The sequence below is a fragment of the Callospermophilus lateralis genome, chromosome 18 (genome assembly GCF_048772815.1).
Source record: "Callospermophilus lateralis isolate mCalLat2 chromosome 18, mCalLat2.hap1, whole genome shotgun sequence".
Classification (NCBI taxonomy): Eukaryota; Metazoa; Chordata; class Mammalia; order Rodentia; family Sciuridae; genus Callospermophilus; species Callospermophilus lateralis.
Window position 1 is genome coordinate 54,981,427 of NC_135322.1, and position 16,239 is coordinate 54,997,665.

Here is a 16,239-nt window from a genome sequence, read left to right on the forward strand (position 1 = left end):
AAGATGAATGACAGAAGATGACTCAAGGACACAGGAGATCAGCAGTTAGGTGTGAAGAAAGCAAAAGAACAAAAATGAGAGGCCAAGGAAAAATGAGAAAAGAACAAGGAAAAATGAGAAAATCAGAGCAAACACTGGTCTCCCTGGAGTTCACTGAGCTGATTCCCAGATGTGCCCACCTTGAATTTATCAGATGCACAAAAAGTAGTTAACTTATTTTTTTAATTTAATTTTCTTTTTTTTAACCTTAATTTTATTTGTTTTATTTTTATGGGGTGCCAGAGATCGAAACCCAGTGCCTCACACATGCTAGGTGAGCGCTCTACCACTGAGCCACAACCCTGGCCCATCAACTTATTTTCATAGTGCCCCCAGGAAGAATAGAAAGTGTAATTTTGTCATCTTCAGTACTAAAGACTGCGAGTAGCTAGGTGTTATGGCACATGCCATGGAGGAGCTGGGATTACAGGCGCACACACAGATGCCCAGGGAATTCTTATATTTTCCTATGAATTGTGCTATTAACTTCACATCCGTTGTTTCATTGAACCCTCCACAGCAACATCAAGGTTGAGGTTAATGGATCTGTCCAGGGCCACATGGACAGCAAGTAGACAGCAGTCATGAGCTCCCTGCCTCACAACTGCTATACTGTTCCAAGAAATTAGATAATTTATTGCAAACACCCAGAGGGCTCAGCTACAAGCAGAGCCTTTGCATAGGGCTACACTATTACTCACTTCAAGCTGCAAAGAATTCAATGGCCAGTGAGTCTTTGGCTAGTGTATGTGTATAGTGGTGGGTGGGTCGGGGGGGAGGGCAGGCTGCTAACACTAGCACTGTGGCCCTAAATCCTGGATGTACCAGGGGCTTTTTGCAATGCATATGGGTCATTCTTTGGGCTACCTCGTATCCCAGCCCTCTTCCTATTCAGTGGTATTCCCAAACAGAGCCTGTCTCTCCTGAAAGAAGCTGAAAATGCCCTTTCTGCTTTGCTTTCCCAGTCGTCTTGCAGCTACGGCCTGGGAACGTGGCTTAGCTCCTTCAGACAGATCCAGGCCCAACTTGGTACTACAGCTGCTGATGTGCCTGGCAGAGGCAGTAGGGTCTTCGCCAGTCAGTTCTACTGGGTGACCTCTCTAGAACTGATGCCCCTCCCCTTCCAGAGCTCCTGGGAACTAACAAGTATTTCCCACAAACTCATTTCTTTCTACTTAGAGTTGCCAGAATTAGTTTCTGTGGTTTAAAACTGAGAACTTTAATTAAAACCAAAACAGCACCAGGAGTGAATGAAGCAAGAAGCCCTGAAGGAAGTAGGAGGAATCTCAGGCTGGTAAGTGGCCAGAGAACTGTGGAACTCCAGCTAGTAATAAGGGACAGGACGCCAGCAGCCCATGCCATTCCATGGCAAGACAGTTAATCCGATAGTCCCCTAGAACAAAGCACTCATCTCAGACAAGGCTCTGAGGGAGCTAGTGCTCCTGCCAGAGAAGAGAACAAAGATCACACTGAAGTCAACATCTGTTGGGCAGGTAGTTGTGCCAATGGCCATAGGAAAGCAATGCCCAATGGCTGCCTCCACCTTCAGGTACCTAGCCTGTGAAGCCTAGATTTCCTAGGTCTCCAGAGAGCACACCATGTGGCAGTCTCTCTGGGTACACAATGAGAATATTGGATATTTACATTCATCTTCATTTTTAATTTTTAAATTTTTTTAAAATTGTAGACAGACACAATATCTTTTTTTTTTTTTTAAATGTGATGATGAAGATCAAACCCAGTGCCTCACACATGCTGGGCAGGTGCCCTACCACTGAGCTACAACTCCAGCCCTACACTCATCAATACCCTTTAAAGTATTTATCTGTGTCTCTTTCATAATGTGCATAGTATTTTAGTATTGCAGTACTCGGAGACAATTCATAAGTGAATACAGAATGGAAGCATTTATTTATTTATTTATTTATTTATTTATTTTTGGTACCAGGGATTAAAATCACCCACTGAGCCACATCCCCAGCCCTATTTTTATTTTTATTTTTTAAATATTATTTTTTAGTTATAGGTGGACACAATATCTTTATTTTATTTTTTATGTGGTGCTGAGGATGGAACCCAGTGCTTCACACACGGTAGGTGAGCGCTTTACCTCTAAGCCACAACCCCAGCCCCCTATTTTTATTTTTAATTTAGAGACCGGGTCTCACTGAGTTGCTTAGCACCTTGCTGTTGCTGGGGCTGGCTTTGAATTTGTAATCCTCTTGCCTCAGCCTCCTGAGCTGCTGGGATTACAGGCATGGCCATTGTGCCTGGCTTTAAATTGCTTTTTTGTTTTGGTACCAGGGATTGAACCCAGGGTTTCTTACCCACTGAACAAAATCCCCAGCCCTTATTTTATATTTTATTTAGAGACAGGGTCTCACTAAGTTGCTGAGGCTGGCTTTGAACTCACAATCCTCCTGCCTCAGCCTCCTGAGCTGCTGGGATTACAGGCTTGTGCCACCACGTCAGCCATGTTTTAACTTTCACAACTAAATTATACACAAAGCACCAGGTTGATGAGCAAGAGAGAGAGCTATGCCTTCTAGAACTATCTTTAGAACACCAATTTGAGCCAGAAGACATTGCAAGGGGTTCGCTGTCCTGTTCTGGGCAGAACCTCAGGAAAGGGCTTCCTTTCTCCTGGAAAGCCCAGCAGCTTGTTCCATATTCTCTCTCTCCCTGGAGGCCAGCTGGTTCTCACTCTGAGTTATGGTCAATTCATCCACTAGCTAACTTTGCTTTCCTGTTGCCCCCAGGGGAAAGTAAACACAGGCTGGAACTTTTTTTTTTTTTTTTTTTTTTTTTTTTTGGTGGTGGTGGGAATACAAGACATTGAACCCTTTCTACTATCACACTGTATCCCCAATTCTTTTTATTTTTTATTTTGGGACAGGGTCTTGTTAAGTTACCGAGGCTGCCTCAAACTTGTAATCCTCTTGCTTCAGCCTCCAGAGTCACTGGAATTACAGGTGACTGCCACCACACCCGGATTAGGCTGGGACTTTTAAAGAACTAGCTCCAGGGCTGGAGGTGTAGCTCAGTGGCAAAGCACTTGCCTAGCAGGTAGGTGGGGGCCTGGACTCCATCTCCAGCACTGCAAAAATAAACCACCAGAGAGGCGGCAGATACCTGGTAGATCAGGCCTCGCAAAATTTCCAGAAGGTACTACTGTATCACTATCTGATCATTTAACCAATATCTGTTGATTGCATAAAACTGTGTTTTGTCCTGGGATTGTTGGCATGTCTAGGTATAAAGGCCAGCAAAGCCCGACACAACCACTGAAAACCTGAGGGGGGAAGCACGGAGCGAGCCGGGCTGCCCAGGAAACGTGCCTTCGATGGCACCGCCTCCTCACACCTTGGGCTGATCTGCGCGTCCCAGCTCAGAGCCTTGAGGACCTCCGAGGTGACGGGTCGCGCCGCTCCGTTTCCCGCGGTGAAGCCTGTGGACCACCAAGCGAGCCGCGGGCAGGTCTTTCCACACCGGCGTCTACACCTGCCGGGAGCCCACCGGACTTCGGGTCACACAGCCCACCCGGAACCACTCTTCCCACCGCCCACTGCGTGGTGTTGGGGTGGGAGGGTCTGGGGCTCGCCGCCCGGCCTGTCCTGTAGCGGGTCGCCCTCGCAGGGCGCGCCCAGGCCAGCCCCCTGCCCCGTGGGCGCGCGCAGGACGCACCCTTCTGGGACACGCCTCAGGATGCAAAAAAACATCATGCCTCCCAGGAGGGCCAGGTGACAAACGAGCGTCTCAGCTGGAGGAGTATGGGCCGTGTCCCCGGAGAGCCGAGGACCCGGAGGTAGGCAGCGGCGGGGTCGCCCGCAGTGGGGCTCCCTCCCGGGTCTCGGGGGACGGACGCGATCGCCCGGCGGGACTTGGGAGCGTGCGACTACGTGTGCGCGGCCGAGGCTCCCAGGGCCACAAGGTGCCTTTGTGGGCAGTGTGTCCGCCGATCCTGAGGCGAAGTGGTCTTCTACGACCCGGGTAAAGAGTTGCGACGGATGGGTGACTACCTGGCAGGACCACGGCGGGGGAGCAGGGCCCCTCCTGTCTCCCGTGAGGCAGAGGAGGCATTGGGCAAGCTGACCCGCAGGCGTCCTTGGGCAGAATTTTGGGGTCTGTGGCCTGGGCTCTCCGAATCGAGCAATTGCAAGACCAGTCTCCTCCTTTGTGACTGGATGATATTGTTAGGGACATCTGTGTGAATGCCCAGCGCCCAGCGCCCAGCGTGTGCCCGCGCTCTGAGTTAGGGCACTTCTCCCATGCCCCCTGGATTAAACCCGCCGGACCAACCCCCCAACCAAAAAAAAAAAAAAAAAAAAAAAGATATATATATATATATATAAAAAGATGAGATGACCGGACTGACCAGGTTTGATTCCCAATGCACTACTGCCTCGGGTAAATTTCTGAACCGCTCTGTGCCTACATTTCTTCAACTGTAAAATGAGGATAGCAATACTCACTTCTCAGTGAGGATGTCTGTTTAAATGAGTTAATAGACGTCAGGTGTTGATTAGAGTCTGACACACAGTACTTAAGTGCATGCTCCAATATTTGAGGAGCTGGATGGGGGAGTGTAACTCTCCAGGTTCTTACTATACCATCAGCCCTGATATGTGAAAACACTACATCATGGGAAACAAGAGACAGACTCACACACACTGTGTCCCAGGTGTACAGGCAGTGTCTACCCTGCCTGCTTGAGGCCCTGTCCTGGGAGTTGCTGGAGAAAAGACCCCCTACTGAGGCAGAGTTTGGTTTTTCCATGATACTGGAGAGCCTGAAAACATCCAAAGGGTACCCTGGGTCACAAGATTGAGCAGGAAAGGAACAAGGTGAATAGTGGGAAAGTGAGATGACAAGCCCCCTCTGTCTTTTGAGGATCATCCTGGGGCATCTGAATTCTCCAAGCTGAGCAATTGCAAATCCAGCCGATTCATAAATTAGTTTAATCCTTCCTGGGAAGCATCTGGTGGTGACAGCTCCAGCTGCCCCAGGGGTTGGCCCAGGGGGAGGATGGTAGCCTCTTCTGACTTCTAGCTCTGGCTTCTGTTTCAGTGCCTCACAGAAGCCCATCTTCCCAATCAAAAGTCAGCTGAGGGACCCAGGCTCTCCTCTTCCCATGCCAAGCTTCTCCAGCACCCTCCCCACCTGCTTCACTGCCACCCTCTGCCCAACTTCCTGCATCATGCAAGGTCTGAGACCTCATGTTGGACTTTGGGCCTAGTTCTTGTTCCACACAGGTGAGTAGACAGGCCTGCAGGGCTAGTGCACTCAGGGGCTGCCAGGAGAGCTGCCTGGTCAGGCTTCAGGGCCCTGGGTCCCACCGAGAAATGTGTTCTTGGGCTGGAAAGGAAGTAGAACAGGGTGGGACTTTGTGGCAGAGCAGGCAGTAATGGGATGGAGAGCCTGCTTCACTAGGTCTGGAAGTGCCCATGGCCATAGTCCCACATGGAGCTCCCTTGTTGGACCAGTGTTGCTGGGAGCTGGTGCTGAGCCAGGTTTCACCTCTGCCCTTCACTATAGTTCACTGGACTTTAGGGAATCAGAGAACACTGAGGGACCCAACAGGACCCCAGGTGGCAACTTTCATGGTAGAAGGAGAGGGACCTTGGAGAAGTTCCTTGAAAATATTCTAGTCCTGTGTCTGCATGGACTTGCCATGTGATGCTGGGCCCACTGAAGGTCTTGAGCAGGACATCCTCTCTGACCTGGTGTGCTCAGACACCCTATGTGGGTGACTTGGATATCCTAGCAGCCTAGAGTGGGCCATCAGTACCCAGGGGACAGGAACCAAAGGAGGGGAACTGAGGGCAGGCCCTCACCAAACTGGCAGATGTAACGGTTTCGAGTTTTGCAGCGTTGGTCGTTCCAGTTGAAGGCAGCAGATGCCTGCAGCTCCACACAGTTGCCAAACCTGCCAGACCAGAATATGGGGTGCTCAGAGTGGAGGAATGAAATCAGGATCTTCCCTGCATTAGGCCACCTGGGCCCAGGTGCCCCAACCACAGAGGGGGCTACTGGGAGGCAGACCAACCCTCAAGTTCCCATTATGCTTCCAGAGCACAAATGCTCTTCTCAGGGAAGCCAGGAGGTCTCAGGAGACCCATCACTGCAGCACTCAGCCACACCAGCCAGTGGGATGAACCTGGAACAGAGAGCCCAGGTCCTTCCCTTCCATCGAGGAGACGTGTCTAGAGCCTGATCAGGCCTGGCTGCTGGCAAGGAGGGCTGGGGATGATATTTGGAGCTCTTACTGGCCACACACCACCTTCACCTCTGCTGCCCCTGCCCTGGGCATTCCTAGGCTTGAAGGCATAGAACTAGAAGGTCTTTGGTAGGGGGGTCAGGACAGCTAGGGGGTCAGCTGGGAAGTGGATGTGTGCATGAAGGATGCAGGTGGGTAGACAGCTGGAGAACTGGTGGACAGCAGAGGGTAGATGGGCCAGTGGAGGGAGGGGCAAGTAAATAATAAATAGAGGGGCAACTGAGGGGACAATGAGGATGGACAGATGCACTAAACTTTCTTGGGTTCCCTCTTTTTTGGGGGAGCAGTACTTGGGATTGAACTCAGGGGCGCTTTGCCACTGAGCTATGGCTCTTCCTTTTTATTTTAAATTTTGAGACAGGGTCTGACTAAATTGCTGAGGCTGGCCTCAAACTTGCAATCCTCCTGTATTAGCCCCGCAAGTTGCAGGGGTTACAGGTATACATCACTGTGCCTGGGCTTGGGGTCCCTCTCTTTTATATCATGCACCTTCTGATTTATACCTCCCTCACCTCAGGCCTGTGCCTGCATCAGCTGTGCCCAGACTTCCCTGGTACCAGGTCAGGCCCAGAGCCTCAAAGGGCTGGACCAAGCAGCAGGCTGGAAAGAGGTTCTTCAGTGGAGTCCAAAGACTCAACCAAGGAGGCCCAGGCAACACCCTTGTCCCAGGGGAGTGTGGGCACCCCAGACTCACCCTTGGTTGTCAGGCTGCCCAAAGGCAAAACTGGTGAAGGAATGGTGTTCCCCAGTAGTCCAGCGGAAGGAGTCCTTTGCCATCTTGTAGGTGAGCCCTGGGCCAGGGTAGCCAAGGTTGCCTATCATCTGAGAGCCCAGGGGCCCTGAGAGGAGTATCTGAGCCCAGGAGCCTGCTGCCTCATACCTTTTGGGCCCCCAGCTCTTAAACTCTTCCCAGTGCCTCCAGCCCTTGCCTCTGCACTGTGGTTCACCCCTCCTGCAGCCCTCTCCCCAGGGAAGGGGGTTGGAAGCCTGTCTACCCTCCCTGTTCTGGACTCTAAGCCCTCAACATATCCTTGCTATTTGCTAGGGAGTACTCTGGGTTGCCATAGCCCAAGCACAGGATTCCTGGAGCTCTGTAGAGCATTCAGCCCCGCGTTTCCCATTCACCACACCCCAACCAGCCAGGCACTCACCGATCCAGAAGTTCCTGGTCTCAAAGTCACTGTCAGTCACCTCGTTGGTGGTCTCCAGGCGACTCAGGTAGAAGGCGAGGATATCCTGTACTTTCTGGCTCTCAATTTGGGCTAGTGTCCCTCCCTTTTCCTGAAATCCCAACCCTGGGTCTCAATGGCAGGGCTCCAAGAGCTTAGGCCAACCCTTTCTCCCATCCTGCCACCCCACCATGGCCCTGGATCCCAAATGTGTGTGCTGGTCAGGCCTCATCACATACCCCTTAATGATCTCTTGCCTCTGAGAATAGAGGTACCATTCCCTTCCCTGACAGCTTCTCCTCTGTTTGTACACAGGTCACAGGCCAGGCAGGGTCCTGCCCTCAGGAGGGTTTTGTCTTAACTGCACAGTACCTTAAATATATTCACATTGCATATTGGCAACATTAATTAGTCAAGAATTACGGATGAAGATGTGGATTTCTGACTTTGAAAAACCCTGAGTCCTGACAACCTGACCTGCCATTCTGTCTGGAAATCAGCCTCTGGAGCCAGGTCAGGACAGTGCCTGAGACAGAAGTTGGAGGGGGGGCTTTGTCTCTGGGTTGCTCACTTAATGACCTCCTGGCTTCCTGAGCCTCTGGGTCTATGACCTCTGTTTTATATTAGGTCAGGAGAAGGCAAAGGAACCATCATTTAGTCCAGGGTCATCTCATTCCAACTCTCATTTGAGAACCTGAGGGGTTCCTGGGAAGGTAGAGGTTACCATCACCTGGCATTTCATCTTGGCTCCATAATAGGTGTCTGCCTCCGAAGACACCATGAAGCAGTCTCCATCGATCCTCAGGTCACACGTGTGGAAAGGAAAGTGCACCTTGGCTGGTGGGGTGGAGGGGACTGAGTTTGTGTCCCCTCCTTAGAATCATGACCCTCTCCCACCCTGCCAGAGATCTAAGCTCAAGGTGCCCCTTCCTGTGGCCACCTGCTCCAAAGTGGAAGCAGGTGGGCTCAGTGGTGTGCTGATAAACGTATAACAATGAGCTCTCGCTCTTAAATATGTATGAAACCCATGAATACTTGTTGATTTCAGTGGTGTAAATACCCCCACTGTGGCCAACTGCAGACTACAAATATGACGTCATGGAGGGAGGAGCTGGGAAGAGATGCACACAATGGGATCCTGGAGCTGATAGAACCCAATCCAGTACCCCACCAAAGGGAGTCCTGGGAGGGGTCTTGGGGCAGGACTCACTGGCACACTGGGCTCCCCCATAGCCAACGTCGCAGACGCAGGAACACTCCTCTTCCCGGAACCTGCCATGAAGGCACTGCACACTGCACCGCACTGCCAGGACAGGGCAGGAGGGCAGAGCACTCAGCCTCCAGCCTCCCGGCGCCCAACCTGCCCGCCATGTTGCTCCCCACAGACCTTGAACATTCAGCTACAACAGCAAGAGCATCCCTCTTGGGGACAGAGCGCACCTGGGCTTCCAACTGCCACTACACTTGGCTTCTTTGGTTTGATCCTCATTATAGAAAGAAGCAAACTGGGGTTTGGGAGGTGACCTGCCCAGGGTTGCAGAGTTGGGGGGCAGTGGAAGAAGAACCCATTTTCTTTTTCCTCATTCTGTCTTCCTCCCTCTGTCCCATAGCCTCAGGGCCATTTTGAGTCCCCTGCATAGCACAGGGTCTGGCAAACTGTTGGTGCTCAATGAATGCTTGTTGAATGAATGCATGCAGTGTGCTAACCCCAGCAAGTACTCCCAAGTAATCCACTCAGAGACTCCCTCAAAATGCTCTCAGCCTCCAGCCACCCCACAGCCACACCATAGAGCAGGGGTTGGCTCAACGGGGCTCACCTCCCTCCTCACCCCTTGGGACTGCCTGCAAGGGCACTAGGTCCTCACCTTGACAGTATCTGCCTGTGTAGCCAGGGGGACAGTGGCATTGGCAGGTGCTAATGTTGAGATGTCCATGGTTCCGGCAGCTCATGCGACATGGGTTCCTGGGGACCTCTGGTCAGGCATGGAGGGAACTCTAAGAAGGGGCCTCCCCACCAGCAGTCAAGCAGGTGCCTCCCTGGGTGGTGAGGGGTCAGGGCTTCTGGGATAGTCCCTCAGGCTGCTGCCACCCATGCCATAGCCACTTGCTGTGCCAGGAGGAGGTAGGAAGGGTGGGGCACTCACCACAGAGCCCCCCTGCATGGTCCCAGGCCTTGAAGCAACCAGATACACTGGCTGTGCAGAGCGAACACCAGGCGCCCTTCTTATAGGGGGTGATTGTCTTCCCGTTTACCTTCCAGTTGCCTCTGTGAGAACAAGGGTCGGAGGATCTGGAAGGGGCCAGCCTTGGACAGAGCAGGGGTGGGGCCTTGCTGCCTACCCACAGGCCCCTTCAGCTCTTTCAGCATGCCCACAGAGTCAGAGAGCTGGGTGGGACCGGGAGATTTTCAAGGAAGAAACAGATGACCTCCAAACAAATCCCCTGAAACTGGTCATGCTTTCAAGAAGGGACATCACGGATAAGCCTCAATCTGCACGTCCAGAATCTTCCACAAGCTCTCCTTTCCCTCCTCTTCCCTCTCCCACACAGGGTGCAGACCAAGGGGTAAAGGCCATTTGGGTGGACAGGCATCTCACCCTGGATGAAAGTATCCCACTTAGCCCTCCCCATAGCCCATGTTGTGGGCACTTACCCAGGAGAGTAGGCACAGACAAAGGCTTCCATCGCCACCTGGCCCACAGAGCACCGATATCGCCCACAGCCCAGCTGACTCGAGGTAGCCCACACGAGCTGCAGGGAACACAGTGGCTCAGAAACACTATCATAGACTCCCCCCTCTCTAGCATGCACAGGCAGTGCATGCTTGGCGGGGGGGGCACAGTTTGGCTCACAATCCACACAGAAAGAAAGCTCCCTTACTTCCCCGGGGGCCTCGGGAGCAGCTGTTCTGGGCAGAGCTCTGAGGATGGTGGGAATCATGTAGGAAGCCTTTCTGAGTGGGGTGGGGAGTGGGGGCAGTTAGCAGATGTTTGAAGGGAGGGGAAATTTGGGGGTGGATGGAGAAGAATGGCAAAAGAAATTCTTGGACATCAAGGGCCTTGTGATAGATTGCAAAAATGCACATGACCTTTCACTTGTTGCTATAGTCCACTTTTTTTTTGGGGGGGGGTTAGTAGGGATTGAACCTGTGGGCACTTTACCACTGGGCTACATCCCCAGAATTTTAATTTTATTTTATTTTTAAATTTTGAGATGGGAATTCATTAAGTTGCTGAGTCTCCTTAAGGTGCTGAGGCTGACCTGGGACTTGAGATCCTCCTGCCTCAGACTCCCAAGTCCCTGGAATTGCAGGAGTACACCATGGTGCCTGGCTAGCTCATTGCTTATTTTTAAATTTTTAATTTTTTTTTATTTTTCTGTAATTGCAGATGAATAGCATGCCTTTATTTTGTCTGTTTATTTTTCTGTGGTGCTAAGGATCAAACTCGGTGCCTCACATATGCCAGACCAGTACTCTGCCACTGAGCTACAGCCCCAGCCCTTCTGAGATGAGCCAGCTGACCTCAGTTGGCCTCACCTGAAACACTCACCTGAGTGTAGTGGGTACAGGTGGCATTGTGGGTACACTCGGCTGCTGCATGGCTGTACTGCTGCCCCTCTGCATACCAGAGACTGACCACTTCAACAAAGGAGGCCAAGCCTGCAGGCAGCAGCTGCACATTCCAGCCCACTTGGGGAACACGCCGTGGGTCAGAAGTCAGGATTGGGGTTGGGGCGCCACAGAGAGCTGCCCTGTCATAAGCCAGTTGGGCCAGGCTCTCGCTCCAGTCCTGGGGGCAGAACAAACAGATATCCACAGGAGACCTTTGTGCAAAGGAGAGGACCACTGGGCAATGGCTCAACTCCCCCATTGTCTCTGAGTATCCACGTTGAGAGCCGTCCAGGGGCTGCGTGTGGACTCATTGGCAAGGTAGCCAGTGACGGGGGTAGATCTGGCACTGGGAACTTCCTGTGGCAGTCCCTCTGGGATAGAGCCCCTGAATGCAAGTAAACTCCCCCTCAGCTCTGCTAAGAGGTCTCATACAGCACCAGCGATGGGGTAACCTGCTGCAGCCACACAGCCTCTCAGAGATGGCTGTGAGCTGCCAAGATGTCAATCAACCTGCTCCCTGCAAGACATCACGAAACAAGACTCCACCCCTGAAACCTTAGTCACTTGAGTCTCACAGAGACTGAGTGACTGCTGGAGGTCATGCTGGAGGTCATGCAGGAGAAATGAAGTGGCTGGGTTAGAGAGGAGTGGAGTGGGGAGAGGTCAGCTGGTGCTGGTGGGAATGTGCAGATGAGTACCTACAGAGCGCTCTACTCACTGGGGCCCAAATTTGCCAGGCCCAGGGGACCTCTCACCCTTTTTTTTCACCTGGGCCTGGGCATTTGGGCAGTCACTCAATTTCTGTGAGACTCAACATCCTTATCTATAAGGTGCCTATTGGATAGGGTTGTGGGGACTGAGTGAATACAGGGAGGAAGGTACCCTGCTCAGGTAGACCCACAGAAAGCTTCACTTTGGGCTCGTGTTCATTATGATTTTACCTCTGATGAGGACTGAAGGTAGGTAGAGGTTCTCCCCAGGGCTCCTCAGAAGCCACAATCACCCCAATGGCTTCACCTTCACCATGTGCAAAGAACAGGTGTCCTAGAACCTTAGAGGCCCCCAGGGATACGTGGGACAGAATGGGAGTGGGCTGCTGGTGGGCCTCCACTTGTGTCCTTTTTAGAAAGGTGAGTTTCTAGGGCTTTGCCAAGGGTCCTGGAAATGTTATAAACTGCCAGCCAACTGATCATAGCTCTCCCCTGCCTGCAGGGTCTTGGGAAAGAGCACTCACAAGATGCCGGGAGCATCTTGGCTACACAGAACTCACTCAGGGCAGGAAAAGGGGAAGAAGCAACCTGCCCTCCTCCGGCCTGCCCCACCCCCACCTCCTGGGAAACTGACCCCTGAGCTCTCAAGGTCACCACCCACACACTGTAGCTGCCAGCCTCATAGGAGTTCATGGGAGGCAGCCATGAGGAACCGCTGCTGGGCCCCAGCCATTCTCCCCTGCCCTTCCTCCCTGACCTGTTAACATGGGCTGGAGCTGCTGGGTTTCAGGCCATGGGGACATAATTTTTTACAGGATGACAGTTCTAACCCTGCAGTCTCAATGAGATTGGTGGGAAAACTTCCATATGCTCCCCCCACACCCTGTACCTCACTCCTGCTGTGAAATTATGAATTGCAAATGTGTGAATAGGCCAAGAAATTGAGAGGCCCCTCCTAGTTTCCCAGATAGATCCTGTCACACACAAGCCCCTCCACAGCTCAGCAGGCCACTGTCCCTCCTGTTCCCCTTCCCATTGGACTCTGTGCAGAGCTCCTGTTCCCTGAGGGAGGAGATCCCAGCTCCTAGCATGTCTCCTGGTCTCCGTGGCAACGGGATACCAGGGAAGACCCAAGGTCTGCCTTTCAGGCAAGCGTGAGCTAGGGGCATGGCCTCGTATACTGAGGGTCCTTCTGGGGAGGAGTAAGCCACAGAACCCCTCAGCAACTAGGGCCATGGATCCTCAGCGAGCAAGGTGACTGACTGTCCCCACCAGCCCTACCCAGGCAGAAGGGCACCTGGCACTGGCATGGCCTGGTGAGCCCCTGACAGGTCTCTGTCTCTTCAGCTACCCTCCCACTCTGGTGGAGCTGGAGTTGGGGGCACTCACCATTCTCCGCATGTTGGCTGCAGGAGGTTGAACCCGACTGCGCAGGCGGTTGTGTAGAGACAGGAGCAAGAAACTCTCCTTCCTGCTCAGGGCTAGGGACAAGGACAGAAGGCCAGGTCACTGAACAGTGAGCAGTGGGACTGGGTCAGTCCTCATGGCCAGGTAAGAGTGCAACCTCACCCCTAGGATACAAGGCCTGAGACACAGAAGAGCAATGGGTGGGTATGGGGGAGAGGGAGGGAGATGGGGACAGGAGTGGGGGTGAGAAGAGAAAGACCGGATATAAAGTAGTGGCATGACTGAGGAGTGGGGGACAATGGAGAGAATGAGGGACTGGGACCAGGCATGTGGGGACTCAAAGCCCGCCCCTCCTCTCAGCGATTGCATCTCTCTGGGTCATCAGCTCCAGCCTTCAGCTGGTACTCCACTTTGACCCCAACGTGGGCCCATCCCCTTGTCCTTCTTCCCAGTCCCAGTATCCATCCATCATGCCCCCTGGACTGTCCTTTTGGGTCCCTCCTCAAATCACACCAACACCACCCAGGGCTTAGGCCAGAGATCTGACTTCCAGAAATCCCCTGGTACCCCCTCCTCAAAGCTCACAATGGCTCCTCTACCTCTGTCCTTCCCCTCCTTCCCTTACCTCTGGGCATTTGAGCCTGCTCTGGTGGTTGGGGTGGCTGCACTTCTGCCCAGGCGATGCCAATGAGAGTCAGGAGCACGGGCAGGAGGCCAGGCCGGTGGCCCTGGCCTCCTGGCCCCAGAGAGGGCTCTGGCTGCAGCATGGGCCAGTCGGTGCTGCAGGCACAGTCTGGCTTCACCAGCCAACTCACTTCCCAGGAGAGATGGAGCTCTTCACAATCTCAAGGAGTCGGGTGGGCTGGCAGACAAAAGGGGGAGGCCCCGTGAGTAATCAGTGTGTCCCAACAGCCTCCTGTTGTTGCTGGCATGAAAAGAGACAGACAGCTCCCCTGGATGCCTCCATGCTCCAGCCTCTGTGGCCTGGCCAGCCTGCCCCACCGACAACAGGCAGAACAGTGTGCACTGACCTCGTGGCCCCTGCTAATCATTGCAGGATTATTAGCGCCCTCGGGGAGCCCCCAGAGACCCCGCTGATTGGCCCACAGACATTCCAGAACAGTGGATTAGTGACTGATGGCTGTTCCCTGGCTGGGACAGTGTCCTCCAAGCCCATCAGCAGTTTCTGTTCCCCAGCCCCAGACCCAGGGAGGAGGCTGGGGCTTCAGCTTTGTTCCCTGTGGGGCAGGCAGGAACTGGGCAAGACCCCAAGGGAGTTCTTTCCTTTCTTGGGAAACTCATCCCAACTCCCTGCCATGAATTAAACATAGGCAGGAGGTAACCGCACACCAGACAGGTGCCACCAATGAGCTCAAAGGGGAGTGGGCTGGGGCTGTGCTTTTGGGAGGAAAGGGGAGCATTACTGAAGTCTGTCTGGGCAGGGGGCGGGTAGGGTGAGCCCAGCCCTGGTACCTGCCACCCTCACCCATGTGACTGTGAGCCAGGAGGGGACAAGGCAGGCAGGGAGGAGAGTGCATGATGGATACCCTTGGCTGACTGCAGCCTTGCTGGGAACAAGTAGGCTTCTAGGCCATCAGGCCACAAGGTAGCAGCAAGGCACACATGGCCATATGACTGGGGCCTGGCTAAGCCTACACAATAGCACCAGAATTACTGCATCGGGTCTCACAAGGCCACACCCCAGTGCCCACATTCCTCTCAGGGCTGATCAAAGGTTATTCAGCCATCCCCCAAGCACAGTGGCGGCCCCTGACCCCTGAGCCAGCATCATCTCAGGGTGGGGTGTCAACTCCATGGAAACTCTGCTGAGATGCAAGGGCTTGGCTTTCTGGGAAGCACTGATGGAATGTGGGTATCATTATGAGTGTGTCCCTGCACAGTACCTAGGGCCTCAGAGTTTCTTCGCCCTCAGATGGAGACCTGGCAACCTCCAGCTCATCATCTCCAGGTCCCAGCAATGCTTAAGCAATAGCCAAGTCTAAATAAAGCCCCCAAAGCACAGTCACATGTGAGTTGTTTTGTTGTCACAAACCAGTGGAGTAGCAAATGTGATACCAAGGATTATTAATAGATGAGGAAACTGGGGCTCAGTAAGTCCAGGGACTTGTCCATGGTCACCCAGAAAGTACCTGGTGCATCACAGCTAACTCAGGGCCTCCACTTTTACTTTTCTAGTGCTTTAATTCATATTGTGGATTTTTTTGACTTCTATTTTTCACACCTCTGCTCTAAGCTGTATGATAAATGACTTAGTTCGTGCTCCTGGGCTTCAGTGATACATGTGGCTTGTTGCCTCATGTAGTGTGATACCAGGCACCTGAGTCAGGTGGGAGGAAAATAAATTCTAGGGGTTGGGGTAGAATAACTATTAAAGGGTCCTAGTGGTCTTAGGCCAAGGCTCACTGAAAGAGGAGGCCAGGTTGAGCCCAGTCTTAGGAGCTGGAAGAGGAAAGGCTGTGAATACACCATTAGACAGATCCCAGAAGGCCTGGGCTGTGACCAAGACACTGTGTGTGACCCGCGTCTTGCACCCCTAGGCCTCAGTATCCAATGGCAAAAATGAGGGATGACAACCCCAGCTGGACTCCTTTACCAAAGCTTCGCACCTTGTTTTACATGATATTTCTTCTTGAGTCTAGGCTTTTTACGTTGCTTGCTCAGTGATTGGGGTAGGTTTTGAGAATGGGCCTGTTCTTGCAAAATGGCTTTCTCCAGATGAGGTTATTACAGCTTTTGTTACAATAAACAGGTGTTGTAATTCAAATTTCATTGTTTGCTTTGTCACATGTCTCTACCTATCCACCTGCTATAATTTGGATCTGGAATGCCCCTCTTGGCCTGTATTTTAAAGCTTTGGTGTTATTGGAAGGTGGTAGAGCCTCTAAGAGGTGGGACTTAGTTGGAGGAAGTTAGGTCACAGGGTCATGCTCTTAAAGGGGATGTCAGACCCTGGCCCCCTTCCAGTCTTTTTGCCTCCTCGCTGCCTTGAGATGAGCAGCTTTG

The 16,239-nt window shown here is 52.7% G+C and overlaps 1 protein-coding gene across 1 annotated transcript; it reads right to left on the minus strand.

Moving 5' to 3' along the window:
* Positions 1–5,356: 5,356 nt before the first annotated feature.
* LOC143383829 (C-type lectin domain family 18 member A-like) lies at positions 5,357–13,982 on the minus strand. The gene is made up of 12 exons (XM_076838774.1): positions 13,841–13,982; positions 13,198–13,289; positions 11,037–11,276; positions 10,139–10,236; positions 9,630–9,751; positions 9,351–9,458; positions 8,696–8,788; positions 8,216–8,322; positions 7,468–7,597; positions 7,011–7,107; positions 5,874–5,965; positions 5,357–5,394 (listed from the first exon to the last, which is right to left on the minus strand). The coding sequence occupies exons 1-12, from the start codon at positions 13,980–13,982 to the stop codon at positions 5,357–5,359; spliced, it is 1,359 nt and encodes a 452-aa protein (XP_076694889.1).
* Positions 13,983–16,239: the final 2,257 nt, after the last annotated feature.